Below are 27,217 nucleotides of genomic sequence, written 5' to 3' on the forward strand. Positions count from 1 at the left end.
GCCTTTCTTTTGAACATGAATAGCAAAAAATGATTTAAAAAAACACTGTCATAATTTACTGTCACTTTTCTCTTCCACTTTACACTATGTTGCAGATATTTTTCTAGTCTAGTACATATGAATAAGATGAGTCCTAAGAGATGTAGACTTGTTTTCTATCGAGGCTATAGTTATATTTGATATTTATATTAAAGCTACGATGTATTTAGTATTTTCCTTATATAGAGAGATATAGATTATTTTTCTATTAAATAATATTTATACATAAATGACTGTGCTTTTCTGCACAATAATACTCAAAAACTAGAATTGTTGACATCAGAGATTAACATTTAAAATTTTTAAATGCCTCTGTGCATTTTCCAGAATGTTGCTCCAAAATCTCATTCCCCACTTTTTGCTAATATTAAAGGCTTTTAATTAAAAAATAAATTTCAATTGTTCAGTGGGCATGAAATGCTCTCATTATTTAAATTTACATTTCTCTGGCTACTTACGAAAATCACCTTTTCCTTCATTCTCCATAAACATTTCTTCTTTTAGGACTAGCCTGTTATATCCCTTGTTTGATTAGCTAGGTTATTTATTTCTTGCTCTCTCTCTTTGTGTAGATTTTTGTATGTATTTTTTACAATTGATATTATCTGGCCTCTATTTCTATATATTGTTGAGTTTATGGTTTTAATAGTATCCTTTGTCACTGTGACATTCAGTTTTTCTTCTGCATAATTTTACCCAACAATACTCACCTTTGGAAGATGGTACATTTTCGGTGCTTTTGAAAAATGGAAATTGTCTTATATCTTGAGGCTTTGTAAATATTTTCCTTTGTTGTCTTCTAATAGTTTTATATTTCACATTTTTTATTTAGATTATTATTTTAGAATCATGTTTCTATGATGCAGTATTCTAATTATCTCCCAAATGAAGATTCAGTGGTACTAAAACAGTTTGCTAATCAACTAAACTTGGCATTTAATTGAATCCTGTAGTGGTTTAATCATAAATATAAACTAAACTAGCCTGGGAGAAATCACACTTTAAGAAATATACTTAACCTTGGTTCTGATTGTTTGTACTTTCTGATTCACAGGAAGCTCCTCTCTAACATTTACTGGAAATAGCTTTGTGAAATATCGGCTGATGGAAAATGAGAACAAATTAGAGATGAAGCTGACCATGAGACTCAGAACATTCTCTTCCCATGCAGTTGTGATGTATGCTCGAGGAACTGACTATAGCATTTTGGAGGTTGGTATTCACAGGACTTTGTGCCTCCAATTATGGAAGGCTCAGAACACACAAATTTTCATTTCCATTCAGCTCATATAAGTGAACTCACTTTTGAAAAAAGGTAAGTAAGCAAAATTGTTGATTTTCACACTTCAGTAATTCATTGTTATCTATGACGTTTCAGGAATGAAGGTTCCATGGGATGATCAGCACACTATTCTTCAGTAATATAGAAATTATGGCTACTTTCTACAAGATAGTTAAGAACATGCATTTAATAACACTCAGAATCTGGGTGACATGCATCTTATTGCTTATAGTTTATCAAGGCATCTTACATACACTTGAAGCTATCACTATCTTGTTTAATTGTTTTTGGGGAGGACAGAATCCAGTTTTCTATATTCTCTGTTGCCATTTCAGGCCATTCCGTTAGCAGGTAATTATAAATCAAGTCCTGGTTGTGCACTCGGCACTTAAACTTGATATTGTGGAAAGGCCTGTTTCTGTTATATGTACACTGAACAAATGAGCACACATTCTGTAGTACTGAATTACAAAGCATGATACCTTCCATCTTTGGTAGCCAAACATCTTTCTCCTCTAGCACTTGATTAGAAACCATAACTGGAGATGCTGAGAGAGTAACTTGCATGGTGATTGTTTTTTCTTTAGATCCACAATGGCCGACTGCAATACAAATTTGACTGTGGAAGCGGCCCTGGAATTGTCTCTGTTCAGAGCATTCAGGTCAGCGATGGGCTGTGGCATGCAGTGTCTCTTGAAGTGAATGGAAACTACGCTAGATTAGTTCTAGACCAAGTCCACACGGCGTCAGGCACAGCTCCAGGAACTCTAAAAACCCTCAACCTGGACAACCATGTGTTCTTTGGTGGCCACATCCACCAGCAAGGTACAAGGCACGGTCGAAGTCCCCAAGTTAGTAATGGCTTCAGAGGGTGTATGGATTCCATTTATTTGAACGGACAGGAGCTCCCTTTAAATAACAAGCCAAGAAGCTACGCACACATTGAAGAATCTGTGGACGTGTCTCCTGGGTGCTTATTAACAGCCACAGAAGACTGCTCAAGTAACCCTTGCCAGAATGGAGGGATTTGTAATCCATCACCTACTGGAGGTGAGCTGCATAATGTTGTTTCATGTTACACATGTGTGCACTTGAGGGGAAGTTTTCCCCAGTTGTTCTTGTTTTTCTTTTCTTGATTCAAAGGCTGCTGCTAGATATTAATGGTTTTGTTGGAATTGAGTAGCCTGTTATTCAAGGGCTAAGATAGGCCCTTGGATGCTGGACAAAGAATTGAAATCATATGCCTGGCATGCACAAGTTCCTGGGTTCAGTCATCAGCATGGCCACAACCCCCAGATGCTGCGTTGGTAGCCCCAGCATTTTGGGGAGCATTTCCCGCAAGAAAACCACCCCCTCAAAATAAAAGAGCAGAAGTAGGCTCAGCTCAGATTTCTTCTCAACAACCAGGTAAAGGTGAAGGGTAATCCTCTGGCTGTGGCATCTACAGTTGCAGTGAAGGTGCTGAGATAAGGTAGTGGGTGTCTGAAAAGTATTGGTCATGTCTTGGTCAGAAGAAAACTACCAGCCAGCTGAGCTATTTTTCAGCCACAGACACTGACCTAAGGGGGCTTTGACCATAGACTTACTTTATTTTTCTGTTTTGGGGAGTATCCCTGTAGTGTCTAGGGATAATTCCTGGTAGAGTGCTTGGGAGAGCATGCAGTCTGCTCTTGAACCTGGGGATCCCACATGCAATGCATGAACCAACTTCCTGCCCCATGGAGTTTTCTGGAATGCCCCTTTTTATTTGATGGCTCAGCTCAAGGGGACTGCTAGGCATGTCTTGCTAGCAGGAGCTGAAGTAAGTTTCCCAGAGGCCCCAGAGCCTGCAGTGTTGTCCTTCTATCCTGTAGCACCAACATAGGGCAGTTCATCATTTCTGTATCTTGCACCTAGGACTCATTACGGGGAGTAATCAATCAGGCACAGTTAGGAAAATGCATATCACATTCTGCAGAAGAATGTGACCAAGAGAAAACTAAAACTAGTCCTTGCAGTTCGACTTCAAAGCATTTGGTTTTCCTTTTACTTTCTTGCATCTGACAGTGTGTGTGTGCAGACAGGCCATCCCACAGTCATACTGGAACACATGTTCCTGATGTGCTCATGTTACACGTCTCACTCAGGCCTGCACAGCAGCTCTCCTCATCTGGTCACAAGCAGCCAAGACACACATTTTCTTAAAATCTGTTGCCATGGCCATCTATCATCTGTGGGAGGAAAGGAGGCTGGCGGCCACACAGCTGCTCTTAAATAAGCAACCCAAAGAGTCGCATTTCTTTGGCCAAAGGAAATCCTAGTCCTGACTGATCACTGAGGAAGCAGGAAGTACTTAACTGCCACCCTAGCCAGGGCAGTTGACTAGACACCATGCTACCTGTTTGTTTCATTCTTCAAGAAAATGAAGCTTCTCACCTTATGTAGATTTCTTTGGGTATATTTCATACCCTTTAAAAAATATTTTTAATAGGTTGAGGCACTATGACCTGATAACAGTATCATAACTCCAATACTGCAGCCCTCACCAATGTACCTACCCTCTGCCTCCAAGGGTCCCCACCTTTTAACATGTTCTTGTCTATTTATAGGCTTAGGGAAGACACCCTGTAGTGCCCAGAGGCTAGAATCCTGAATGCTGCATCTCAGGGCCTCTCAGTAGTGCCCAAGAACCATGTAGTGTATAGATGGGATTGGGTTCATCTAACATTTGAATAGTAGCTTATGGTCTTCACCGTATTTTCCCATCGTCCTTACCAGCACATTTAATCCCCCAAAACTCATGGGGCCAAATCAGGATGTTGCATGGTGAATGTTTTCAGTATCTGTGGTCGCTCAAAAGAAAGCCTGATTTGGAGCCGTAGATAGTTCAGGCATGTGCCTTACTTGGAGTCCATTCCTGGCACCAAATGTCATCACTGGGTGCAGCTGTGGACTAGTATCTGGGGTGGCCTGGGTATCCCCAATACTGCAGGTCTGCAGGTCCGAGCAGCATTACATCTCAGACCCTTGCACTGAACCAATAACTGGATTGGCCAAGAATCACTTTTGGGGTCTCAGACCACCTGAGCCTCCCTTGAGAGTCCCTTTGAGAAGACTCTTTTCACTACATGAAATATAAGTAGATTATGGGTTCCTTCTTCAGTCTTTTATGTGGTAATAGCAGGAGTGAAAAGCTTGTGGGTCTAAACAGCTTTATATGCAGAGGGATTTGCGATGCCACTACCTTTGCGATGCCTTGGAGAACTAAACCTTCTTTAAAAGTGAACAGCACAAGTAGTATGCTTGGATTTACTTCTAGAGGCTTGAAATGAGAGGACTCTTCTCTTCCCTTCTGTTAATTCAGGTTATTACTGCAAGTGCAATGCCTTACACATTGGGACATACTGTGAGGTGAGCGTCAACCCTTGTTCCTCCAACCCTTGCCTCTATGGAGGTACCTGCATAGTGGATAGTGGAGACTTTGTTTGCCAATGCAGAGGACTGTATACTGGTCAGAGGTACGTGTAGTTTTCTCTTCTTTTTTTATTTTTCCCCCGTAAAACAGATTTGTAGCTACATAATTTGCAAACCATAATTTACTCACTTAAAGCTCAGTGACTTTTAGTGTGGTAACAGTTATCATAAACACAATAAATTTGAAAAAATTTTCATCAACTCAGAAAGAAATTACTGATTTTTAGCAATGTATCTCCAAACCCTTTTTCTCTTTTCTTTGATTTTTGTTTTTGTTTTTTGGGAGTTTTTTTGTAATGATTTTTGAGAGAGATTTTATGATCATTTTCCAAAGAACTTTTTAAAACAATATAATTACATTTTCATAAATATATATTTTCATTATATATACATACATATATACATTTTCATATATATATATTCACACAATATTATTTGTGGTTGAGTTTCTGTCATAGGATATGTACCATCCTTCAAGTGCATATTTCCAACACCTCTGTCCCCAGTTTCCCTCCTACCCACCCCTCCTTCTGTGGGCAAGCATTCTCTCTCTCTCTCTCTCTCTCTCTCTCTCTCTCTCTCTCTCTCTCTCTCTCTCTCTCTCTCTCTCCCCCCCCTCTTTCTCCCCCTCTCTCCCTCCTATAGTTCGCACTATTGCTTATGAAGGAATGCTATGCATATCACTTTATTCCTTTTCAATACCCAGTTCTTGTCCAGAATGGTCAGTTCCAACTGTCATTTGTCACAGTGAACTATCCTCACTGCATTCACCATTCTGTGGCAAGGTTCCTACGTGGACTAGTCCTCATCTGTATTGTCTCTGGATATTATTACATGTATTTTTCTTAACTTGAATCATTATAGGAGTGAGGATTTTGTTTGTTTATAGAGTCCGGAGCAATAGCACAGTGGTAAGCTGTTTGCCTTGCATGTAGCTGCCCATTATGGACCTAGGTTTGATCCCCCATGTTCCATATGGTCCCTTCCCCCCACCAACCCCGAGCCAGGAGCAATTTCTGAACAAATAGCCAGGAGTGACCCCTGAGCATCACCAGATGTGGCCCAAAAAACAAAACAAAACAAAACAAAACAAAAAAACCCTGTAATTGTGCAAGAAAGGATCTCTGTTCACTTTTTGATATTTTCAGTTTTGTCATGTGTGTTCATAGCAATAGTATTAGACTGAAGCATATTTTTTTCCTCTTTAGGTGCCAACTGAGTCCATATTGCAAAGATGAACCCTGTAAAAATGGTGGGACATGTTTTGACAGTTTGGACGGTGCTGTCTGTCAGTGTGACCCAGGATTTAGGGGCGAAAGGTAACTGATTTTATTTAGGCCTTGCAATTTTACCTCTACTGGTGCCTCTTTATTAGCACAACACTGACTGACTAATTCAAATAGTTTCAAAATTATTAATCTATAGATTGACTCTTAAGTATATTTTTCTCTGTGCTTAAGAAAAAATACTAAAAAGATGACTAGAACATGCAGTTCATACAAAATGACTTTTGTGCTTTAAAAGCTTTTGCTTGTATGGATTCTTCTAGACTATGAAGTGAGTAAGACTATTGTATTAAAAAACACATCTAATGAAGCCACCTCTACTTGAAAATAAAGATCATTTGCGCCATAAGGTTCTAGTCATCTTTTTCAGTTCTCTCATTGTCTTTCATAAGACTATGCTTTGCCCCAGTCCTAAGGAGTTGACCATTATGTCCCAAGTAAAAATAAGTGAGGCCTAGAAATGCTTGGTATAGTAGTGAAAGAGGTAACTAAGAAGATCCTATCTCATGGTAGACTTCTTCTGGATATATGAAATAAATTCAGTTCCTGTTAGTGAGGACTAAGGTGTATTGAATTGTACTTCGGAATATGCTTCATTCACAGTATCTTAAGAAGGGGCCCATTGGCTGGTCTTCACATGTGACTTTGTTCAAGTAGGGTTTGTGCCCTTGCAGTTTAGCCTCAGCCACAGTCTTAGTTCACAAATGGATTTTCCTCATATAGTCAATGCTTAATATATTTAACAGCATTATCTTAGAAGTCAAAGCTTTAATTCTAGGTGCATATGGGGATGATGGATGGGTAGAATTTAGTAGGGAAGGAAGAGTTTGAGAAGTGGGAGGTGGGTCTCTGCCAGTACAGGATAGAGGGAAAGGAAGAAGGGTAGGGGTCCGAGACATAACGACCAGAGGAGTCTTAGAGAAAGTTTTCTATAGGGTGAAATATGTTTTAAAATGGAACACAGGACTTTCTAGTTTTTCACATGCTTTGTTGCAACATAGTTTTCCCAAATGGAAACATTTTCTTAGATATTTAATCTGTTACAGAAATTTTATATCATACCATTTATCAAAGTGTACATTCCAAATGGCTGAATCAGAACTCCAAAGAAACTAATGTTTAGTCTGTGAGTTTCTGTAGTAGTTTTGGAGTTCTGGAGAAATGATTGTTAAATATTGGCATAATGAGTGTCTCCCAGTATTACATTCAAAGCTTAGAATTCGATGATTAATTTCTCTAAAAATGGATGGGGGGGGGCAGTATTTATTTTTGCTGTTGTTGACATTTTTGTTTTGCTTCCTAAACGTTTCATTTGCTTGACGGCATGTCTTGCTGAGGAAGAGTGAGTCTTTAAAAATGACAGTCATGCCCTATGGCATTGCAGAGGTCAATTCATTCTTGGTTTTCTGGGCAGGTGCCAGAGTGACATTGACGAGTGTGCTGGAAACCCATGTCGCAATGGAGCCCAGTGTGAGAACACACATGGCTCCTATCACTGTAACTGTAGCCAGGAGTTCAAAGGAAAGCACTGTGAAGATGCCGCCCCTAACCAGTATGTGTCCACGCCTTGGAACATCGGGCTGGCCGAGGGGATTGGGATCGTAGTTTTCATCATGGGGACCTTTCTGCTGGTGGTGATATTCGTTGTCTGCCGCAAGATGTCTGGCCGAAAGAAGAAGAAGAAGGCTGAGCCCGAAGACAAACACTTGGCACCATCCACAGCCTTCTTACAAAGACCGTATTTTGATGCAAAGCTGAACAAGAACATTTACTCCGATATCCCACCCCAGGTTCCTGTCCGTCCCATTTCTTATACTCCAAGCATTCCAAGTGACTCTAGAAACAACCTGGACCGCAACTCCTTTGAAGGGTCTGCAATCCCCGAGCATCCCGAGTTCAGTACCTTTAACCCTGAGTCGGTGCACGGGCACCGGAAGGCTGTGGCTGTCTGCAGCGTGGCACCAAACTTGCCTCCCCCGCCACCTTCCAACTCCCCTTCTGACAGTGACTCCATCCAAAAGCCTAACTGGGACTTCGACTATGACAGTAAGAACTGCTCTCTGCATGCTTCAGTGGGCCTAGCAGTGAGGGCAGCAATCCCACAGACTTCTGGGGAATCTAGCCAAGGGTGGGTCATTATTATGAAAAAGTAGAACCCAGACTCTGGAAAGTGTAGGTAAGCTCTGAAAGCTTTTCTGATGCCTCATTAGCTAAAGAGTGTGGCTCTGATGTTTTAATGTGAATTGAATCTAGTCACACGCATGATAATATCCTATAAAAATTGTTACATTTTGTAATCAGTAGGGATTAACAGTTACAATTTGTGAAGTCTGTTCACTATCCCCCCCCCTCCAAAAAGAGCATTTATATACTTATATATGGGGACATTTCAAGAATATCCAGAAGAAGTGACAGTATTTTTATTGGTGGCCTACCATATGGTCCTTTTAAAGAAGTCTTATTCTTTAACACTATTCATTGAATGGTTTATAGAGAATTTCTATTCTGTGACTTCAAGAACATTTATAGGTGGTTAGGGTGTGTGTGTGTGTGTTACAGAATTTTTTTTATTTTGGAGATGTTTGCCCTTTTTTGAGGGGGCGAGGATTTGGGCCACATCTCATGGTTTCGGGGCTTACTCCTGACTCAGTGCTAATGGGGATCAGATGTTCTGTCTGGAATTGAATCCAGACTGGCCACATGTAAGGCAAGTACATTGACCCCTGAAGAAGTAAATACTTTGAAGAAGTATTACTTCTCTGGCCTGAGATATAGTACTTTTTCTTCTAGTTCTTTCATCAAATAAGTCTCAAGCTTTCAGTAGTGCTCTAAATAAGTTGTGAACTTGACCTCTAGGGCTCTTACTGTCTGTGCTTTCTTCCTTTCTTTTTTTTTTTTAAGCTAAAGTAGTGGATCTTGACCCCTGTCTCTCCAAGAAACCTCTAGAGGAGAAGCCTTCACATCCATACAGTGCTAGGGAAAGCCTGTCTGAAGTGCAGTCCCTCAGCTCCTTCCAGTCGGAGTCTTGTGATGACAATGGTGAGTGCCAGCAAGTTGGACGCCATAGTTGGCTTGCTCGCTTGCTCCCTTCACCCCTGTTGAATCTTTTTTACATGGTACTCTGGAACCCTGTTAAACAATGCCTTGTACAAACTTGCATGATTTCTGCTGGGGAAAATGTGTTTTTAATAAAAAGGCCTTTTAGTTTTAGCATTTCAGCTGCAGTAAGGAAGAAAATATAATTAATTTCAAGATCATTTTTCTTTGAAGGGCTTGTCTTTTATACTAACTCCCCCCCACCCCAATCGTAAATGTTTTAGAAGTACCGTGGGTTTTATGCAGTATTCTTGTAATGATGGTTTGAGCATGTGTCATACACAGTCACTAATTCACGTTTACCCGTCTCTAAGAGGAGATGTGTGTTCTGAGCTGTTCACCCTCAGAGGCACCTTTGGTATTTCAAGGTTTTATTTGTCTCTCCCCCTCCCCCCCCACTTCCTTGCGGCCCCAGCTCCCATTTGGATCAGAGCGTTCTGACTGAGAGCACTTAAGAGCTTGCTAGTAAGTTTGATTACATTTCTAATGGAGAAAGTTTGCCAATGGGGTCTCTGTTGATCTAATTTTCTTAGATTAATGTGCAATAATTGTCACTTTGACATATTAATACATACCAGTAGGAAAAAAACTGTCAGTATTCAGTCAGTTTTTGAATAATAATAAGTTAAATTGTAATTATTTTGCATTAGAAATTATATCTTTTAGATATTTTATTGATAGAAACAAGACAATATTTTTAAATCCAGTTATATAGCTCATGGTACATTGAATACTTTCTAAACTAAATACGTTCCATTTCTTGCTAATTTTAAGTAAGTATGGCGTATATAGTATAAATATGTACTATTTTTCTTAGTGGAGTTTATGAAACAGTGTTTTTCTTCTTAAAACAATAAAGTGAGGCGCCAGAGAGATAGCATGAAGGTAAGGTGTTTGCTTTGCATGCAGAAGGATGGTGGTTCGAATCCTAGCATCCCATATGGTCCCCCGAGCCTGCCGGGAGCCATTTCTGAGTATAGAGCCAGGAGTAACTCCTGAGCGATGCCGGGTATGACCCAAAAACCAAAAAAAAAAAAAAAAAAACTCAATAAAGTGAATTATTTCTTTTCTTACTCATGTTGCTAAAATTGTTATTAAAACCAGTTTAATTTTCTATTTTTATTCCTAAATGTTCTTCATTAATACATTTATGAGCAATAGCACAGCAGTAGGGTGTTTGCCTTGCACACGGCTGACCCCAGGACGGACCTGGATCAATCCCTGGTGTCCCATATGATCCCCCAAGCCAGGAGCAACTTCTCAGCGCATAGCCAAGAGTAGCTCCTGAGCGTCACTGGGTATGGCCCAAAAAACAAACAAACAAACAAACAAAAAATGTATATATATGCACGTGTGTGTGTATATATATATATACACATTTAGTTTTGTTAGCATTTTCATTTTTCTAGAAACACTATTTTTAATACTGCTTGATACCTTTTATGAAATTCTTTATGAAAATTTTTAGATAATACAATGGGAGTTTAAAAGAAATAGGTACAAGAATTTGTTTTATGTTCATATTCCAGGAATATTTGTGGTCTTATCATTTTAGTCATTCTAATCTGTAAAATTTAAGTTTGAATTAAGATTCTAGATTAATGTTTTGAGATTCTCACGGCTGTGAAAACATTACTTCAGAATATTCATAAATGTGTTCCCACCTAATGCTGTCGTTTAGAAACCCAGTAGTGGCTCTCATAGGTGGGAGTGAATCCTGCAGAGAGTGGTTCCATTCCCGACTAAGGGATGAAATTGACCCCTGATCCCCACTAACTTCCACATGCTTCCCACCTCTTTTTCATGTTTGGGGCTCCCTCTTTCTGACCATTTCCAAAAGTCTTAGCTCTCCCATAACTGGGCAAATTCTCCTCTTCAAAGGAGCCCAGCCCTGACCTGAGGCCCACACAGTTTCTTCAAGAGATTCCCATCTCAGCATCTTTAACTTCATACATCACTAAACTGGCCCATTATCCTTGATGGGAGGAACTTGTTCACAGGGTCCTAGGAGTAAGATGGGGAAACAGCTTTGAAGACCATCTTCTGCCCACTGTATGGAGACTTCCCAGTCTTGGCAGAGATGTTAAATACAAGTCATGCTGATAGGCAAACAGAAAGGGAATTTACACAAGAAGTAGCTAGGCAGATGATCTCATTTCTCTATTGGTCTGTTAGCTCTCCAGCTTTTAGTTTTTTCAGCTAATCTTCTGAAAAAGATAATAAATTTTGGGTGGAAGAAAAAGACAAAACCATTTCTGGATTGCTATCACAAGTTTAAGCTTACTGGGAATAGCACTTTAAATTTCTTTTTTTCTGGGAACATACAAGTGAGTTTATTTCATGGATGACCCCCCCCCAGGTGACCTAGCAAATAATTTTCATCATTCGATATGGGGTCATCTGTCCATGAGAAGTTCAGATCAGGATGTTTCTGTGATAACCTAATTCAGAATTGTTAACTGTGGAGGGAAAAAATTGGAACTAGATCTAATTTTCCTTAGTTAGAAGATATGGTTACTTTAAGATTAATAATAAAAATATATTTAACCCAATGAGAAAAATATGATACATAACTAAACAGGGGGGGAGGCCTAACTGACAGTTGAAAATTCTGAGGAAAGAGATTGCCCAAGATGAAGCAGCGCTAGTTAATGTGTTTGCCAACTGAGGATGTTCCTAATCTAGCCCTTTTGTGCCTTTTTACAAGCTTCCATAGTGACTGTAATACACCTTGTCAATGCTGTAGTTGACACGGTGAACCGAGAAGGTACAGCCCCACTGCGTGTGCCCATGTGTGTCTAGAGTGCTGTCCTGTGCAGTTCGCTTCTGCCCGCTGTAACATTCTCCACTGTACTTTGTGGCTTCGCAGGGGTCTTGTGTTCTTTCCCTTTTGCAGATGTTTATATTCATGATAGGGATACATTCAAAAAAATGTTGTATTGTGTCTTATCTTTTCCTGTTTGTATTTTTTTTGACCATCATGAATTCACACAAACATTAGAAACAATTTCAAGCCATTATACTAAGGAGTAATTCTATCCCTTATGTAAAATCACTCCTTATTTTTTTGTTAAAAAATTAATACGAAAAATCCTCTTCATTTTAGGGGTTACACCTATAAACAATGTTTACGGGCTAACTCGATAGTACAGCAGGTGGGGTGCTTGCTTTGGGCATAGTTAACTTCAGGTTCAATACCCAACATCCCATATGCTCACCTGGGTCGAGCTTACCAGAAGTAATACCTGAGCTCAGTGACCAGAGCACTGCCAGATGTGGCCCCCAAACTAAAACAAAAGAAAACAAAAATGTCAAACAGCATCTATAATTTCCAACAAATAACTTCATAAAAGTTTTCTGAGTATGTCAAAAAACGTAGGTAAGTGATAGTCTATTTTAATTGGTTTGGTGGAAATCTGTAGTTGAGCCTTTGTGTTCAAAGTTATAAGAAAGGATATTGATCATCTTCCTTATTTTATTACTTCTGATGAAATTAAATTTACAAGACTATTTCCTGGTGAGACTGAAACTTATGCTCCCAAGAACTGTACCCTGTGTTCTGAATCAGAGAGATGTGTCATTCTGTGTAGTGAATTAGTTTTTCCCGTAAAGAAATCATAATACTTTAAAAGTTGATATGTTAAAAAAAAAAAAGTAGAATTTTAGCACTCCGTTTCAGCCTCCTTTATTGGAAAATAGACTTTTGACATATCTAAGAAAAGTAAATTGGCTTTGAAGCAGAACACTAATCTCATTGTTAAGATTTAAGCCTAGAGACCATGCTGGAAGGACACTGAGAGTCTGATGGTGGGTGTGGTATAGCCCTGGCATGCTGGAACTGTGTCCATTATCAGTATTGAATATCATGGTACCAAGATTTTAACCAATTCATTTTTCCAAAGTGTGCCTTCACATTGAACTACCAGCCCAAATGGCCAATAATTACTGTGGAAGGAACCCCACTTATCCTATCATAGGTCCAAAAAAGAAAAAAAAATGTATGTCTTGCCATGAAAAAAAAATTATTTCAAGTCCATTTTTTTTTAGTGAAATTGTTAAATTTTTGTACTTAGAAATAAAATCTGTAGATGTATGCTAACTACTGACCTCAGTTCTTTGAGTCTCTTCTATGTTTTTCCAGTTTTCATTTAATTTTCTATGAGAGACTTGTCATTCAGATCTTATTTGTTCTGAATTACTTGATAGTTTTGTTCAGAAGAGCACTGTAGCATGTATAGAAAGCATTGACCTTGCTTAGAAAATCACTGAAATGACCTTCCTTGTGCAAGGATTGTTTACCTTTAACGCAGCAAGAAGTCTGACAATGGTTACTGCTCAGTGCTTGGCCTCCTTTATTTTATCTAATCCTCAAAATAAACCCAGTGATTTCTACTTTCATTTTAAAGATACATGCAGCTTAGGCAAGGGTAAGCTCTTTCCTAGTCTTCTCAAGATCTCGAGGCCAGGGGGATTCAGTCCTATTCTCTGACTTTAAAGAACCAGTGTGACTACAGATGTGGGTTGCCATGAGGATTAAGTGCAGCCCATAGCTCTCCAAAGAGAGGTAAAGAACATCAGTACAGAATTATAATCAAGTGTTCTCTTGCACATGTCTCTTCCCTCATAGTTCACTAATTTACCTTCTCTAAATAAAGCAGTTTAAACCATCCCACCAAAAGAAGCCCCAACAAAATCATATTCAGAATGTTCTAACATTGGAGAAGTTGTTTTGCTTATATCTAATTGCGCTATGAATTCCTCTCAGTTTAATGTAAACTTGGAGCTAAAGTATTTTATAAAGTGTGTAGGTACTGTATATTTTTAGATACATTAAATAAAATTGTCACCCAAGGGGCCAGAGAGATAGCACAGCAGTAGGGCATTTGCCTTGCAAGTAGCCAACCCAGGACAGACAGTGGTTTGAAATCCAGCATCCCATAGGCTCCCCTGACCCTGCCAAATGATTTCTGAGCACAGAGCCAGTAGTAACCCCTGAGTGCCACCTGGTGTGACCCAAAAACCAAAATAAATAAATAAAATCATCACCCAAGTAAACTGAGGATGCCAAGTCTTAGGGGAAAAAATACTTTTTCAGTAACATCAAGGTATCATATAAATTATTTTTTGTTTGTTTGTTGGGCCACACCCATTGACGCTCAGGGGTTACTCCTGGCTAATTGCTCCTGGCTTGGGGGGACCCTATGGGAAACCAGGGGATTGAACCGCGGTCCGTCCTAGGCTAATGCTTACAAGGCAGATGCCTTACCTCTAGTGCCACCTCTTCAGCTTCATAGCTTCTTATCTTAGAACCTGTAGTCTTGATTTTCTTCACCAAATACAGTTTCCTACTTTAGAAGCCCTGAAATAAGGGAAAGAAAATGTTTGAGTTTCTAACAAAATCTCTAGTATATCATCATTCATCTCATCTCCACTCCCATGTCTCATTTGAGTCTCACTCCATAAATTCCTCAGCCATTGGGAATTTTTGTCGATCGTGGCTTACAAGCATGGTAGATGGCTGTTGGGACCTGGATAAAGAGTTGATGTTGTATTGTGTACTTTGTAGCCACCTGTTTTAATCATAAATGTTTTCTTTTCTCCCTACTCTGCCACCCAAAGAGTCTTTGGCTGCTCCTGACCTCAACAAATCAAGAGGTGACTTATGCATGCCAGTTGTTTATTTATCGATACTCACTTGAAAAATGGGTCAAGATTTGGCTCTAGTGTTAACTTGCTTCACTTATTTGCTCATGGATGCCTGCAATAACTAAGTATATAGTTGTCGTGCACTGCATTCTAAACATGTTTGGCCTTTCCTTTTCATATTTGTTAAAGGATTTTGACAATCCTGATGACGGCGGGGAGGGGAAATCTTCCTAAATTGGGGAGATTATTTTTTTAGAAAAATAACTATGCCTGGATATAATTTAAGAGTGATTGTTGGGCCTCTAAAGGTAACAAAAATTATTATAATCTATTGAAATGTTGGTTTTGTTTTTCAGTGTTTTGCATTTTGCTTGATTTGGAGGCATGCGCTGTTGTATATATGTATATAGATAAATATTTGGTATTCATGCATTTTTTTGTTTTTACCTTGGACTAATTAAAAGTCATATGATTGTTCATTTTAAGCTTAATGCTTTCTGATACAGGAATTTCTTTTGATGTAGCATGTTTTTATTTCTTCCCAATTAACTTTAGAATTTTTAATGTTAAGTAACATTTGTTATTTATAAGACGAAAAAAATGAAACTTCCTTATTTTTGAAAACACCAAAATTTTTTTTTTCCTTAATGGTATCCTGGGACTGAAATATTCTTCTTCCTATAAACCAGTGGGTTCTAAATTGCAGAGAGAAAATTGAAAGGCTGGTTGGAATCATTTATAGGAAAGTGCATGTATTTTAGATGCTAACCTGGGCTCCCATGAAATCCTTGTTTCCATGAAGGTCCCTGGAGCCCAGTTTCTAGCTGTGCCTACGCAGCCTTTCTGCTCCTTTGTGTGTCTAAGACACTGAGCCCTTTGTCCAGGCCTCCAGCGCTGGCAAGGAAGCACATTCACATCTCTTGTTTCCTTTTCTGTCAAGGCTATCACTGGGATACCTCGGACTGGATGCCAACGGTCCCTCTGCCAGACATCCAAGAATTTCCCAACTACGAGGTCATCGATGAGCAAACACCCCTGTACTCAGCAGATCCCAACGCCATCGACACAGACTATTACCCAGGAGGTTACGACATTGAGAGTGACTTTCCACCACCCCCGGAGGACTTCCCCGCACCCGATGAACTGCCCCCGCTGCCTGCAGAATTCGGTGAGCAGTTTGATGCCATCCACCCCCCCAGAGACATGCCTGCCACCGCCAGCTTAGGGCCTTCGAGAAACCGGCAGCGGTTCCACTTGAATCAGTACCTGCCCAATTTCTATCCCGCCGATCTGTCTGAACCTCAAAAATCAGGCACGGGGGAGACGAGTGCTTGTCGAGAACCCTACGCCCCTTACCCACCAGGGTATCCCCGGAACTTTGACGCCCCCCCCTGTAGAGAACCTGCCCATGTCGGTGTACAGCTCCACCGTGTCCTGCTCCGACATGTCCGCCTGCTGTGAAGTGGAGTCGGAGGTCATGATGAGTGACTATGAGAGCGGAGATGACGGCCACTTCGAAGAGGTGACGATCCCGCCCCTCGATTCACACCAACACACGCAAGTCTGACACTCACACTCCCCCCCAAAGTGCCTGGACTTTCCTGAACCTAGATGCGCCCGTTGATCTGCGAAGTTCCCAGCCATGCCATGGCGCTTCCCCTGCACCCCGGTGAGCTCATTGAGCCTGGCTGTCCCATGCCTCCTGCCCTCTCGGCCATCTGCAGTGTCCCGACCTACTGTCTTCGGCGGAGATTCACGCTGGCTGTGCCATTTCTCCACGTCTTTTTTTGTATTCATCCGTGTCTGTGTTCCAATAATGACGTGAAAATCAGGCCTGCCCATCTTGTTAGCATGATTCATGTATTTATAGAGATTTGGTTATTTTAATGTTACTGTCTTTTTTCCTTTTTTCTTTTTTGTAAATGTTATGTACAGTTTTGATTCTTTTTTAAAGTTTGAATTAGATGTTCAAGATGTTTTTTGCTTTTTTTAAAAAAATTTTTCCAGGTTTTGGTGGTATTAGGGTCATTATCTTACACCCTGATTTTTTTTTTTTTTTACTATAACCAGGCATTCACTATATGTCCTCCACTGACCTATGACATTTCATTAATACATTTCAGTGTAGTCATGTGTTTCTTGCTGTCCACAAGATGAGGAAAGATCTTATACATGGATGTGTCTTAAGTGGGTTGCTGTATTTTAGAGTTATAAACATTTTTCATTATTGGAAAGTGTGAAGGGGACCTTCTGCATACCTATTTACAACCAAAACCACCATGACACAGTTTTTATAGTGTCTGTATATTTGTGATGCAATGGTCTTGTAAAGGTTTTTACTGAAAACTACCATTAGCCAGTCTTTCTTACTGACAATAAATTATTAATAAAATACTTTAGCTTTATTGCCTGTTTTTCCTGTCTTTATATTCCTGTTCAGAATTCAGTTGCTAAATTGAAAAAGAAGGAATGGTAATACAGGTAGTTTCTTATTGCTTACATGTGAAGCTTCCTGACCTTTGCCTGATGTTAAGATGATGGCATGAAGCTTCCTGGGGAGTCACTATGTCTTTCCCATGATACGTGTTGTTTTAAGTTTCTCTGTACCTTTTTATTCCACCAAATTCTTTCCAATGGCCAAAGTCATATTGTCCTTACAGATGTAGCCACAAGGTGGCAGTACATGGCTACTTGAATGATCATGCTCAGAACTAGAGATTTAAAAGTGAATGAGATTTTTGTATAATAAATACTTTATAACTAATGCATCAAGAAAATTTTCCTTTTGCTTTTTAATTTTAAAACTTTATTGGCCAATAATTAAATGTTCCATTTCTCACAGACAACTTAGAGTTAAGACAATGCTTAGTGTGTTATCTTTCTGTAAAAGATTATATCATCCTTCTGTGTGATTTAATGTGAAATCTATATACTATTTTCCATGTGTGTTTATTCAGTAGCCGTACATCCATTTACTTATCTAACAAACTCTTAATCACTGTGATATAAATGATAAAGAGCCAAGAATTTTTGTTGTTATTTTGGGGCCACATCCACCAGTGCTCAGGGGTTACTCCTTTACTCAGAAATCATTCCTGGCAGGCTTGGGATTAAATCCAGGTTGGTACTGCATTGGCTGCATGCAAGGCAAACAAATGGTCTACCCTCTGTGCCTCGCTCCGACCCTAGAGCCAAGAATTTTTAAAACATTGAGAGAAATACTAGTTCCCTATGAGTAGATTCCTCTTTTTTTTTTTTTTTTTTTTGGTTTGTGGGTCACTCCTGGCAGCGTTCATGAATTACTCCTGCCTCTACACTCAGAAATAGCTCCTGGCAGGCTCAGGGGACCATATGGGATGCCAAGATTCAAACGACCGTCCAATATTTATACATATATGCATAATATATTTTTGAATATCAAAGGAAACAACAAAGCCCAGCAAAATTCACACAAACAACAATCATACCTGTTTTTTTTATTTCTCCTTTGTATTTTTAAAGTGTAAATGGTTCATGAGATTACTAATTTTTAGGAATCATCTGTTGATTCAATGTGATAATAGAGGAAGGCCATATAACTCACAAACCACCATTACTATTGCTATCCTATTGTTACTTGTGCTTTTTCTTTATTTTAGCCTTTTCAGTTTTTATGATTTTAATATTCATGAGCTAAGTAGTAAATGATGTTTATTTGCTTTTCCTTTAAGACCATCTCTTTTTTTTTTTTTTTTTTTTTTGGTTTTTGGGCCACACCCCGCGGTGCTCCGGGGTTACTCCTGGCTGTCTGATCAGAAATAGCTCCTGGCAGGCACGGGGGACCATATGGGACACATGGATTCGAACCAACCACCTTAGGTCCTGGATCGGCTGCTTGCAAGGCAAACGCCGCTGTGCTATCTCTCCGGGCCTTTAAGACCATCTCTTAATAATTGTGTTTTTATTTTCTTTGATTAAAAAATGTTGTGATTTTCATTTATTCTGAAAATATTTTGGGATTACCTATCATATTTTCTTCTACCAGAATAGATTTTCCCATCTTCTGGATTTTACTTGGAAAGACAAATGGTTGCAGAATGATGAGTCAGTAGAACAGCAGCAGTGTGGGGAGGGATGAGGAAGGAATGTGGATGAGAAGGATGGAAATTCTGAAAAATGAAGATTTTAGACTGGCATTTCCAATAGAATCCTGAATTAGATGAGAAAATTACATTTGACTCTGGGGGATGAAATTTAGAGTAGAGTAGTTGGTAGGAGGGCACCTGGTTTCCAGTGGAGCTGCAGAATAAAAGGAAAAGGAGTCCATTGTGGCCTCTGGATTTGTAAGAGACCCCCAATTCTATGGTCATATTCTAATTCATTAGGCCATTCATTTATGTATTTTCTCCTTAATCATCTAATGATAGATAATGACTCTTCTGAATTTCTGGGCACAGGTCTCCCCTGGTCTTCCTGGATATTCCCCTTTCCATGCACTCCCATGACTTCTCTTGGTCTCACTCTTTTTTGAAGGAGTGAGCTACATTCTTAACAAATTTTTGAGGAAGAGCATAAGCGGGGAGGTCAACAATGTTTGATGATTTTGTATTTCCAAAAATGTTTTAATTCTTTGCGTTGAATGATAGCTTGTTAAGTTTAAATTTGAAAGTCACTGAATCCCACTTCCATTTCAGTCCTTCCACAAGTACCACGGAAAATCCCCTTTTCTTCTGAACCTTTGACTCAGACACAAAGCCCCCAGGCCTTGAGTGTGTTCATTTGCCAGTATCACAAAAAAGGAAAAATGTTTTCATCATCTTTCTGCTCATGACCCCAAAACTACTCTCAAACTATTTAGGGGGAGTATTTTTTATCTCCTAAGGTGACATTTTTGCCTGTTTTTAATTTTGGGTCCACACATGGGAGTGTTTGGGGTCTACTCAGCTTTCTGAATGGGAATCACTCTCAGTGGTATTTGGAGAATCATGAAATACTGTGGACCAACTGTGGGCACTTCATAGGTGATGCATAACTCAGCTCAATCAATCTCCTTAGCCCTAAAGTGATCGTATTTAACAAACTTTCTGCAATATTAAAAAAAAATTTTTCAGAGCATTTGCCTTGCATGCGGCTGACCCAGGACAGACAGCAGTTCAATCCCCTGACGTCCCATATGGTGCCCTAAGCCAGGAGCAATTTCTGAGCACATAGCCAGGAGTAACCCCTGAGTGTCACTAGATGTGGCCCAAAAAAAACAAAAAAAAATTTTTTTTATGATCTTTTGTTTCTTTTATCATATTACGAGGGGATGGCTTATGACACAACATAGCTGTGATGGCCTCATGGTACAATATCCAGGTCTGGTGACTCAATGCTGGCAACCATGGGATACCCTGGCATTGTTGGGGAGATGTGGGCATATTATAGGTGCTGAGGATCCAACTTGTGGCTCCTTACATCTGCAACCATTAGCTTCAGTCTACTGAGTGTTTAGCCAGCCCCTCTTAATGTTCACAAATCTATTCTCATTCTAAATGATATTTAAGGTACATAGTGACAATGAATCAGGGCCATTCCCTCCACCAGCGTTGTCCTCCCTCCACCCCTGTTCCCAGTATGCAACCCATATCTCTCTCATTTTCTCCCTGGACTGCTCATGTAACTGCTACCCTCTGTGTATAGATTGTATAGATTGTTGTGGATTGTTGTTGACTTTGGGTTTGGTGCTTGAGTCTTATTATTTTTTATTTCTACTCAATGTTCATACAACTGTTTGATCCTGGTACCCTCCAGTTTTTCCCCCCTGCAATTCATGCCACCAAGGACATTTATCTGGCTTGCCGGATGTTTTTCCCATTGCTGCCTGGCTTGTTTAGCAGCCGACCCATTCCCTGGCCCACTGTGCACATGTGCACCAAGCTCCGACTCCTCCTACTTTCTCTTTACTCCTCTTCTCAGTCTTTGGCAGGGTTCCTCAAACTACAGTCTGCCAAAAGCAGGCCCCTAGTTTCCATAGAAATACTGGTAAGTTTGGGGTTTAACTTTATTTGTTCTTCATTTTAAATATTGTATTTGGTCCCATTTTATTTTTTTTACTTCAAGATAAGATGTGCAGTGTGCATAGGAATCTGTTCATAGGTTTGTTTATTTGTTTGTTGTATTTTTGGGTCACATCCAGTGGTGCTTAGTGCTGCAGACGCCAGCGCCTCTAAGCAGCTTCTTCGTGGAGTCCGGGAAACCTTTCACGGGGAGAGAGTGGGAACACGAAATGGATGGAAAAACGGAACAATATTGTAGAAATAAATTACCACACACAATGCATGGGGACTTGCATCTGGAAAGACTAAGACAAATTTATTTTTTGAGCTGGGTGACTTTTAAGGGGTGAGCTCTGGAATGTGGGGTGTAATTTTGGGAGATCAAAGAAAGTGGGAGATGGTCAGGGAAGCAGAATGGAAGGCCATAGCTAAAATCTGCATATTAAAGAACCGATACTGAGGGTATAAAGTTCTGTTGTGGGTTAGCTTTTGTTTTGGGTAAGCAGGAGAAACCAGGTAATTTTCAGGGAAGTGGGAAGAGAGAGAAATGTTTTAGAGTTTGGGGAAAACCGAATATTGCTTCCATCATGAGCTAAGTTTTGGAAAAAACATGATCTTGGCGCCAAGGTAGCAGAGATCACAGAGAACTGGTCAGTGGGAAACTTTTGGCGGGATTTGATACTGTCTTCCTTTGTTAGAAAGAAATACTGAGGCCTGATTTCTAATAATGGTCAAAAATAGAGAGATAGTCACAGCCACGTTTAGAATTATAGCCAAACAATCCACGCAAAGGGTCAACTGATTTGACTACTCTACGCGGGCCTTTTTGGCAAATAATTCTTTTTCAGGAGTGCACTACACAGGGCTAAGAAGCACTTCTGATGTGTGCCCTTCCTGAGTGGGGTGTAACACTTAGGGATTACTCCTGGCTCTATGCTCAGAAATCACTCCTGGCAGACTCGGGGGACCATATGGGATGCCGGGATTTGAACCACCGTCCTTCTGCATGCAAGGCAAATGCCTTACCTCCAGGCTATCTCTCCAGCCCCTGTTCCTAGTTTTTTTTTTTTTAAAGCTATAATCTGCCCTCCAACAATCTGAGGGACAGTGAATTGGCCCCTGTTTAAAAAGTTTTGAAAAGGGTCGCGTCCCTGAGGTTTCTAGGTTCGGCAGACGGTAGGGGATCTTCCTCTCCCCGCCCTTCCCCCATGCGCATCTCCAAGGTCTTCAGTACCGCTGGGACAGGCTAGGAACTACATACCGGAGGGCTTTCCAGCAGAGGCCTGGAGGGAGCAGAGCCCCACTGACTTCCAGGTAGGGGAGTCCAAGGGAGCCAGGCTGAACAGCGCCCTCCACCATTGTGGTCAGGAGTGGTACTGCACTGGCTGGCAGCAAGAGTGGGAGCAACTAACAAGGTTCTTCTAGAGGGCACGCTAGAGGCCAAACCTCAGCCAGCCCACCCAACAATCCCACCCAGAGCTGCAATCTAGAGAAGGGACCCAGACCCACACCACAGGGAGCAAAAGCAGGCTGAAATAGTAAAAAAAAAAAAAAGTAAAAAAAAGAAATAGTAAAAACCAGAGTAGAAATAAACAACATAGAAACTAAGAACACAATACAAAAAAATCAATGAGACCAGGAGTTGGTTTTTGAAAAAAATAAGATAGGCAAACCACTGGCAAAACTCACCAAAAAAAAGTGGGAAACTATCACATCAGTAGGATCACAAATGAAAGGGGAGAGATTACAACAGAACCCCAAGAAATACAACATATCATGAGATCATATTATGAACAACTATACTCAGGCTAGAGAATCCAGTAGAAATCGAAAGATTCCTGGAAAATAACCATCTTTCGAGACTGGATAAGGAAGACCTAGAAAGCCTAAACAGACCAATCACTTCAGAGGAAATTGAAGATGTAATTAAGAAACTCCCTAAGAACAAAAGCCCAGGCCCAGATGGATTTATAGGTGAATTCTATCAAACATTCCGAGAAGACTTACTACCACTTTTCCATAGACTCTTCCAAACCATTGAAAAAAACAGGAATCCTCCCCAACTTCTTTTATGAGGCTAATATCACACTCATTCCCAAAGGTGGCAAAGACACCACCAAGAAAAAAAAAACTACAGACAATCTCACTAATGAACATAGATACAAAGATACTCAACAAAATCTTAGCAAACCGAATCTAGCACTTCATCAAAAAGATCATACACCATGACCAAGTGGGTTTTATTCCAGGAATGCAAGGTTGGTTCAACATACACAAATCAATCAACATCATACATCACATCAACAAAAAGAAAGACAAAAACCACATGATCATATCAATCGATGCAGAGAAGGCATTTGACAAAATCCAACACCCTTTTATATTCAAGACACTCAGCAAAATAGGGTTAGAAGGAACCTTCCTCAAGATAGTTACAGCAATCTATGAAAAGTCCACAGCCAACATTATCCTTAATGGCGAAAAACTAGAAGCATTTCCACTAAGGTCAGGAACTAGGCAAGGCTGTCCACTCTCTACTCTTATTCAATATAATCTTAGAAGTCCTTGCGATAGCAATCCAACAAGAGAAGGAAATCAACGGAATCCAAATTGGGAAAGAGGAACTCAAACTATCTCTTTTTGCGGAGGATATACATCGAAAACCCTAAAGAGTCCACAGTAAAACTCCTAGAAACAATCATTACAGCAAAGTGGTTGGATACAAAGTCAATATACAAAAGACAGTAGCATTTCTCTATAAAAATAACGAAACTGAGGAGAGAGATTAAAAATACAATTACATTTAAAATAGTATCAAGAAATATCAAGTACCTAGGAATCTACCTTACAAGGGAAATGAAGGACCTATACCAGGGAAATTTTAAAACACTTCAGAAAGAAATTGAAGAGGATCTAAGGAAATGGAAGAACATCCCATGCTCATGGGTAGGTAGAAATAACATAATCAAAATGACTATCCTACCCAAACTTCTATATAGATTCGATGCAATCCCCATCCAAATCCAGGCATCATTCTTTCAAGACTTAGAACAATCAATCATAAAATTCATCTGGAACCACAAAAGACCCAGGATAGCCAAACAGATACTGAAAAACAAGAAGCTGAGTGGCATCTCTTTACCTAACCTGAAGCTATACTATAAAGCCATAGTGATCAAAACAGCTTGGTACTGGAACAAAAACAGCCTCAGACCAGTGGGTTACAACAGAATTTCCAGACATAAATCCCAAGATATACAGTCAACTAATATTTGGCAATAGAGCCAAGAACTTGAAATGGAACAAAGAAAGTCTCTTTAACAAGTGTTGTTGGTACAACTGGAAAACTGTCTGCAAGAAACAGAAAATTGACCCACCCCTCACTCCTTATACAAAGTCAACTCAAAATGGAATAAAGACCTTGAAATTAGACCAGAATCTATAAAGTTTATTGAGGAAAAAATAGGCAGAACACTTGGAGACCTATATATTAAAAAAGTCTTCGAGGATGGAACACCAATGGCAAGGATTTTAGCATCAAACATAAACAAATGGGATTACATCAAACTAAGAAGCTTCTGCATGGCGAAGGAAACCCAACTTAAAACAAGAAGACAGCTAACTGGGAAAAAATTTTTCACATTCAACACATTTGATAAAGGGCTGTTAACCAGAATGTACAAAGCATTCAGAAAGCTGAGTCCCCAAAACCAAATAAAGCCATAGAAAAATGGGGATATGAAATGAATAGACACTTCTCCGAGGAAGACCGAAAGATGGCCAACAAACACATGAAAACATGCTCACCTTCACTCATCATTAGGGAAAACCAAATCAATGAGGTACCACCTTACACCAGTGTGGATGGCTCACATCAAAAGTAATGGGAACAATCTCTGTTGGCGGGGATGCGGTATGAAAGGCACTCTCATGCACTGCTGGAGGGAATGCCCTCTAGTCCAACACCTATGAAGAACAGTCTGGAGAGTGCTCAAGGAACTCAGAATTGAGCTCCAACTTGATCCAGCAATTGCTCTCCTAGGTTTCTACCCCTAAGTCGGAAGTACATTCATCCCAAAGTATGTGTGCACCCCACTATTTATCGGAGCACTCAGTATAATAGCCAAGTCTTGGAACCAACCTCGATTTCCAACAACAGATGAGTGGATCATTAAGATATGGTATCTATACAGAATGAAATACTACATGGCAGTCAGAAATGATTCAATCATGGATTTTGCAGCAAAGTGGATGATCTTAGAACATATTATGTTAAACAAAGCAAGCCAGAAGACGAAAGATAAACACAGAATGATAGCACTGTTCTGAAGTATCTAGAACAGGGGTCTCAAACTCAATTTACCTGGGGGCTGCAAGAGGCAATATCGAGGCGATCCTTGAGTGCAAAGTCAGTAGTAAGCCTTGAACATTGGGGGGTGTGACCCAAACAACTAAAACAAAACAAAACAAAAAAGATTCCTCTAGGGCAGGGACACAACAGCCCACAGGCCAAGAGTATGAGACCCCGATCTAGAATATACACCAGATATACAACCAATACCTCACGATTAAATAACAGGGTGTAACAGAATAGAAATCTCAAACACTGTAATAATCACCAGATACTGGGGAGTAGAGCCCAAAACAAAGAGAAACAACATAAAGCCCTACTACACATTATATCATAAAGAAACCAGAAACAGCAGAAACAACAGCATAGAGAGAACAGGTATGTAATTATCGTTTTACTACAAAGGCCCATAATAATTTACTAGGGATTTTATACAGGATTACAAGTAAAGATTGAGACAGGAAATTACTGAGTACAACGGAAACATCTCAAAACATTATGTTTGAATGCCTCAACCTTACCACATTTAAAATAACCTCTCAGTTTTTCTGTCCATAGGGGTTCCTGAATACAAAGGGTGAACATCCTATGGTGGTACCTCAGTGCTCAGCCACACAAGGCACCATACTCTGCTTGAATCATGAAAATGGCCGAATAAAACTCTTTAACATACCCTTTACCTCTAAATCAGTGGTCTCAAACTCCCGACCTGCGAGCCACTTGCAGCCCTCCATACAACATTTAGTGGCCCGCGGCTAGCCTTGAAATATTGCAGTATTCATGATTATTTGCTTACAGAATAATCGCAATAAAAATCACATTACTAAGAAAAAAATCACATTAAACATTCACATACCCGAGCAGTTCCGTTTGGGGTATGCAAATGTTTAATGCGAGTTTTTGTGATTTTTTTCTTACTAATGCGATTTTTATTGTGAATATTCGGTAAGCGAATAATCGTGAATAATTTGCACCTAGCCCAGACGTCATTTCTGCTGCTTCTGCCCACTGTCTCTTGCATTATCAGAGGCCTAAGGAAGAGAAGTTTATTACAGAATTAGATTTTGTCATACCTTCATCGTGACTTCATCAAAGCCTGCAGTGAAGAGAAAGATTGATGACGAGCATAGACAATTTCAGGAAAAGTGGGAGACACAGTATTTCTTCCTTGAGCACAGGAGCATCTGCACATGTCTTATTTGCTCAGAGGAAGTTGCAGTGCACAAGGAATACAACTTGAAACACCATTATTCAACTAAACATGCTGAGGAATGTGCAAAATATCAAGGAAATGAGAGAGCCAAGTGGGTTGCCAGTCTTAAAAAACATGTCTAATGAGGCAACAAGATTTTCTCAAGAAAGCAACCAAAGAGAATGTTGCATCAGTCGAAGCTAGTTACATGGTTAATGAAATGATTGCTAAGGCAGGGAAACCATTCACAGAAGGAGAGCTTGTTTAAAAAAAAATGCATGTTACAGGCTGCAAGTAATATCTGTCTGGAAAAGAAAGGTCAGTTTAGCAAAATCAGCCTTTCTGCCAACACTGTGGCAGAGCGCATTTCTAACATGTCAAGTGACATTTATCATCAACTGTGTGAGAAAGCCAAATGTTTTGATGCATACTCAGTTGCTCTTGAGGAGGACACAGATATAACAGACACTGCGCAACTCACAATTTATGTCCGTGGTGTTGATTGCAATTTTGAATTGACAGAGGAGCTGCTCACAATAATTCCAATGCATGGCCTGACAACTGCTAATGAGATATTTTGGCATCTGTGTGATGCCATTGAGAATGCAGGTTTGCCATGGAAGAGGTTTGCTGGAATAATAACTGGTGGAGCGCCATCAAAGATAGGGAGGAAAAATGGACTGGTGGCACTTGTTCAAAAAAACTTGAAGAGGAGGGTGTAGAGAAGGCCATTGCTCTTCACTGCATAATCCATCAGCAGGCCCTTTGCAGTAAATGCCTGCCACGTGACAATGTGATGTCTGTTGTGAAATGCATCAACCAAATCAGATCCAGAGGCTTAAAGCACAGGGGGGT

The 27,217-nt window shown here is 40.0% G+C and overlaps 1 protein-coding gene across 1 annotated transcript in view; it reads left to right on the forward strand.

The window, feature by feature from the left end:
• Positions 1 to 17,207, forward strand: part of FAT1 (FAT atypical cadherin 1) — a 128,875-nt gene extending 111,668 nt beyond the window's left edge. Inside the window, exons 21-29 of the mRNA XM_049772324.1 lie at positions 1,094 to 1,251; positions 1,909 to 2,371; positions 4,665 to 4,818; positions 5,983 to 6,093; positions 7,475 to 8,106; positions 8,962 to 9,099; positions 11,864 to 11,923; positions 14,776 to 14,811; positions 15,743 to 17,207. Of these exons, the coding sequence (XP_049628281.1) occupies positions 1,094 to 1,251; positions 1,909 to 2,371; positions 4,665 to 4,818; positions 5,983 to 6,093; positions 7,475 to 8,106; positions 8,962 to 9,099; positions 11,864 to 11,923; positions 14,776 to 14,811; positions 15,743 to 16,263 (2,273 nt within the window). The 3' untranslated portion in view covers positions 16,264 to 17,207. The remainder of the gene's footprint in view (positions 1 to 1,093; positions 1,252 to 1,908; positions 2,372 to 4,664; positions 4,819 to 5,982; positions 6,094 to 7,474; positions 8,107 to 8,961; positions 9,100 to 11,863; positions 11,924 to 14,775; positions 14,812 to 15,742) is intronic.
• Positions 17,208 to 27,217: the final 10,010 nt, after the last annotated feature.

The sequence above is a fragment of the Suncus etruscus genome, chromosome 4 (genome assembly GCF_024139225.1).
Source record: "Suncus etruscus isolate mSunEtr1 chromosome 4, mSunEtr1.pri.cur, whole genome shotgun sequence".
Taxonomy (NCBI): Eukaryota; Metazoa; Chordata; class Mammalia; order Eulipotyphla; family Soricidae; genus Suncus; species Suncus etruscus.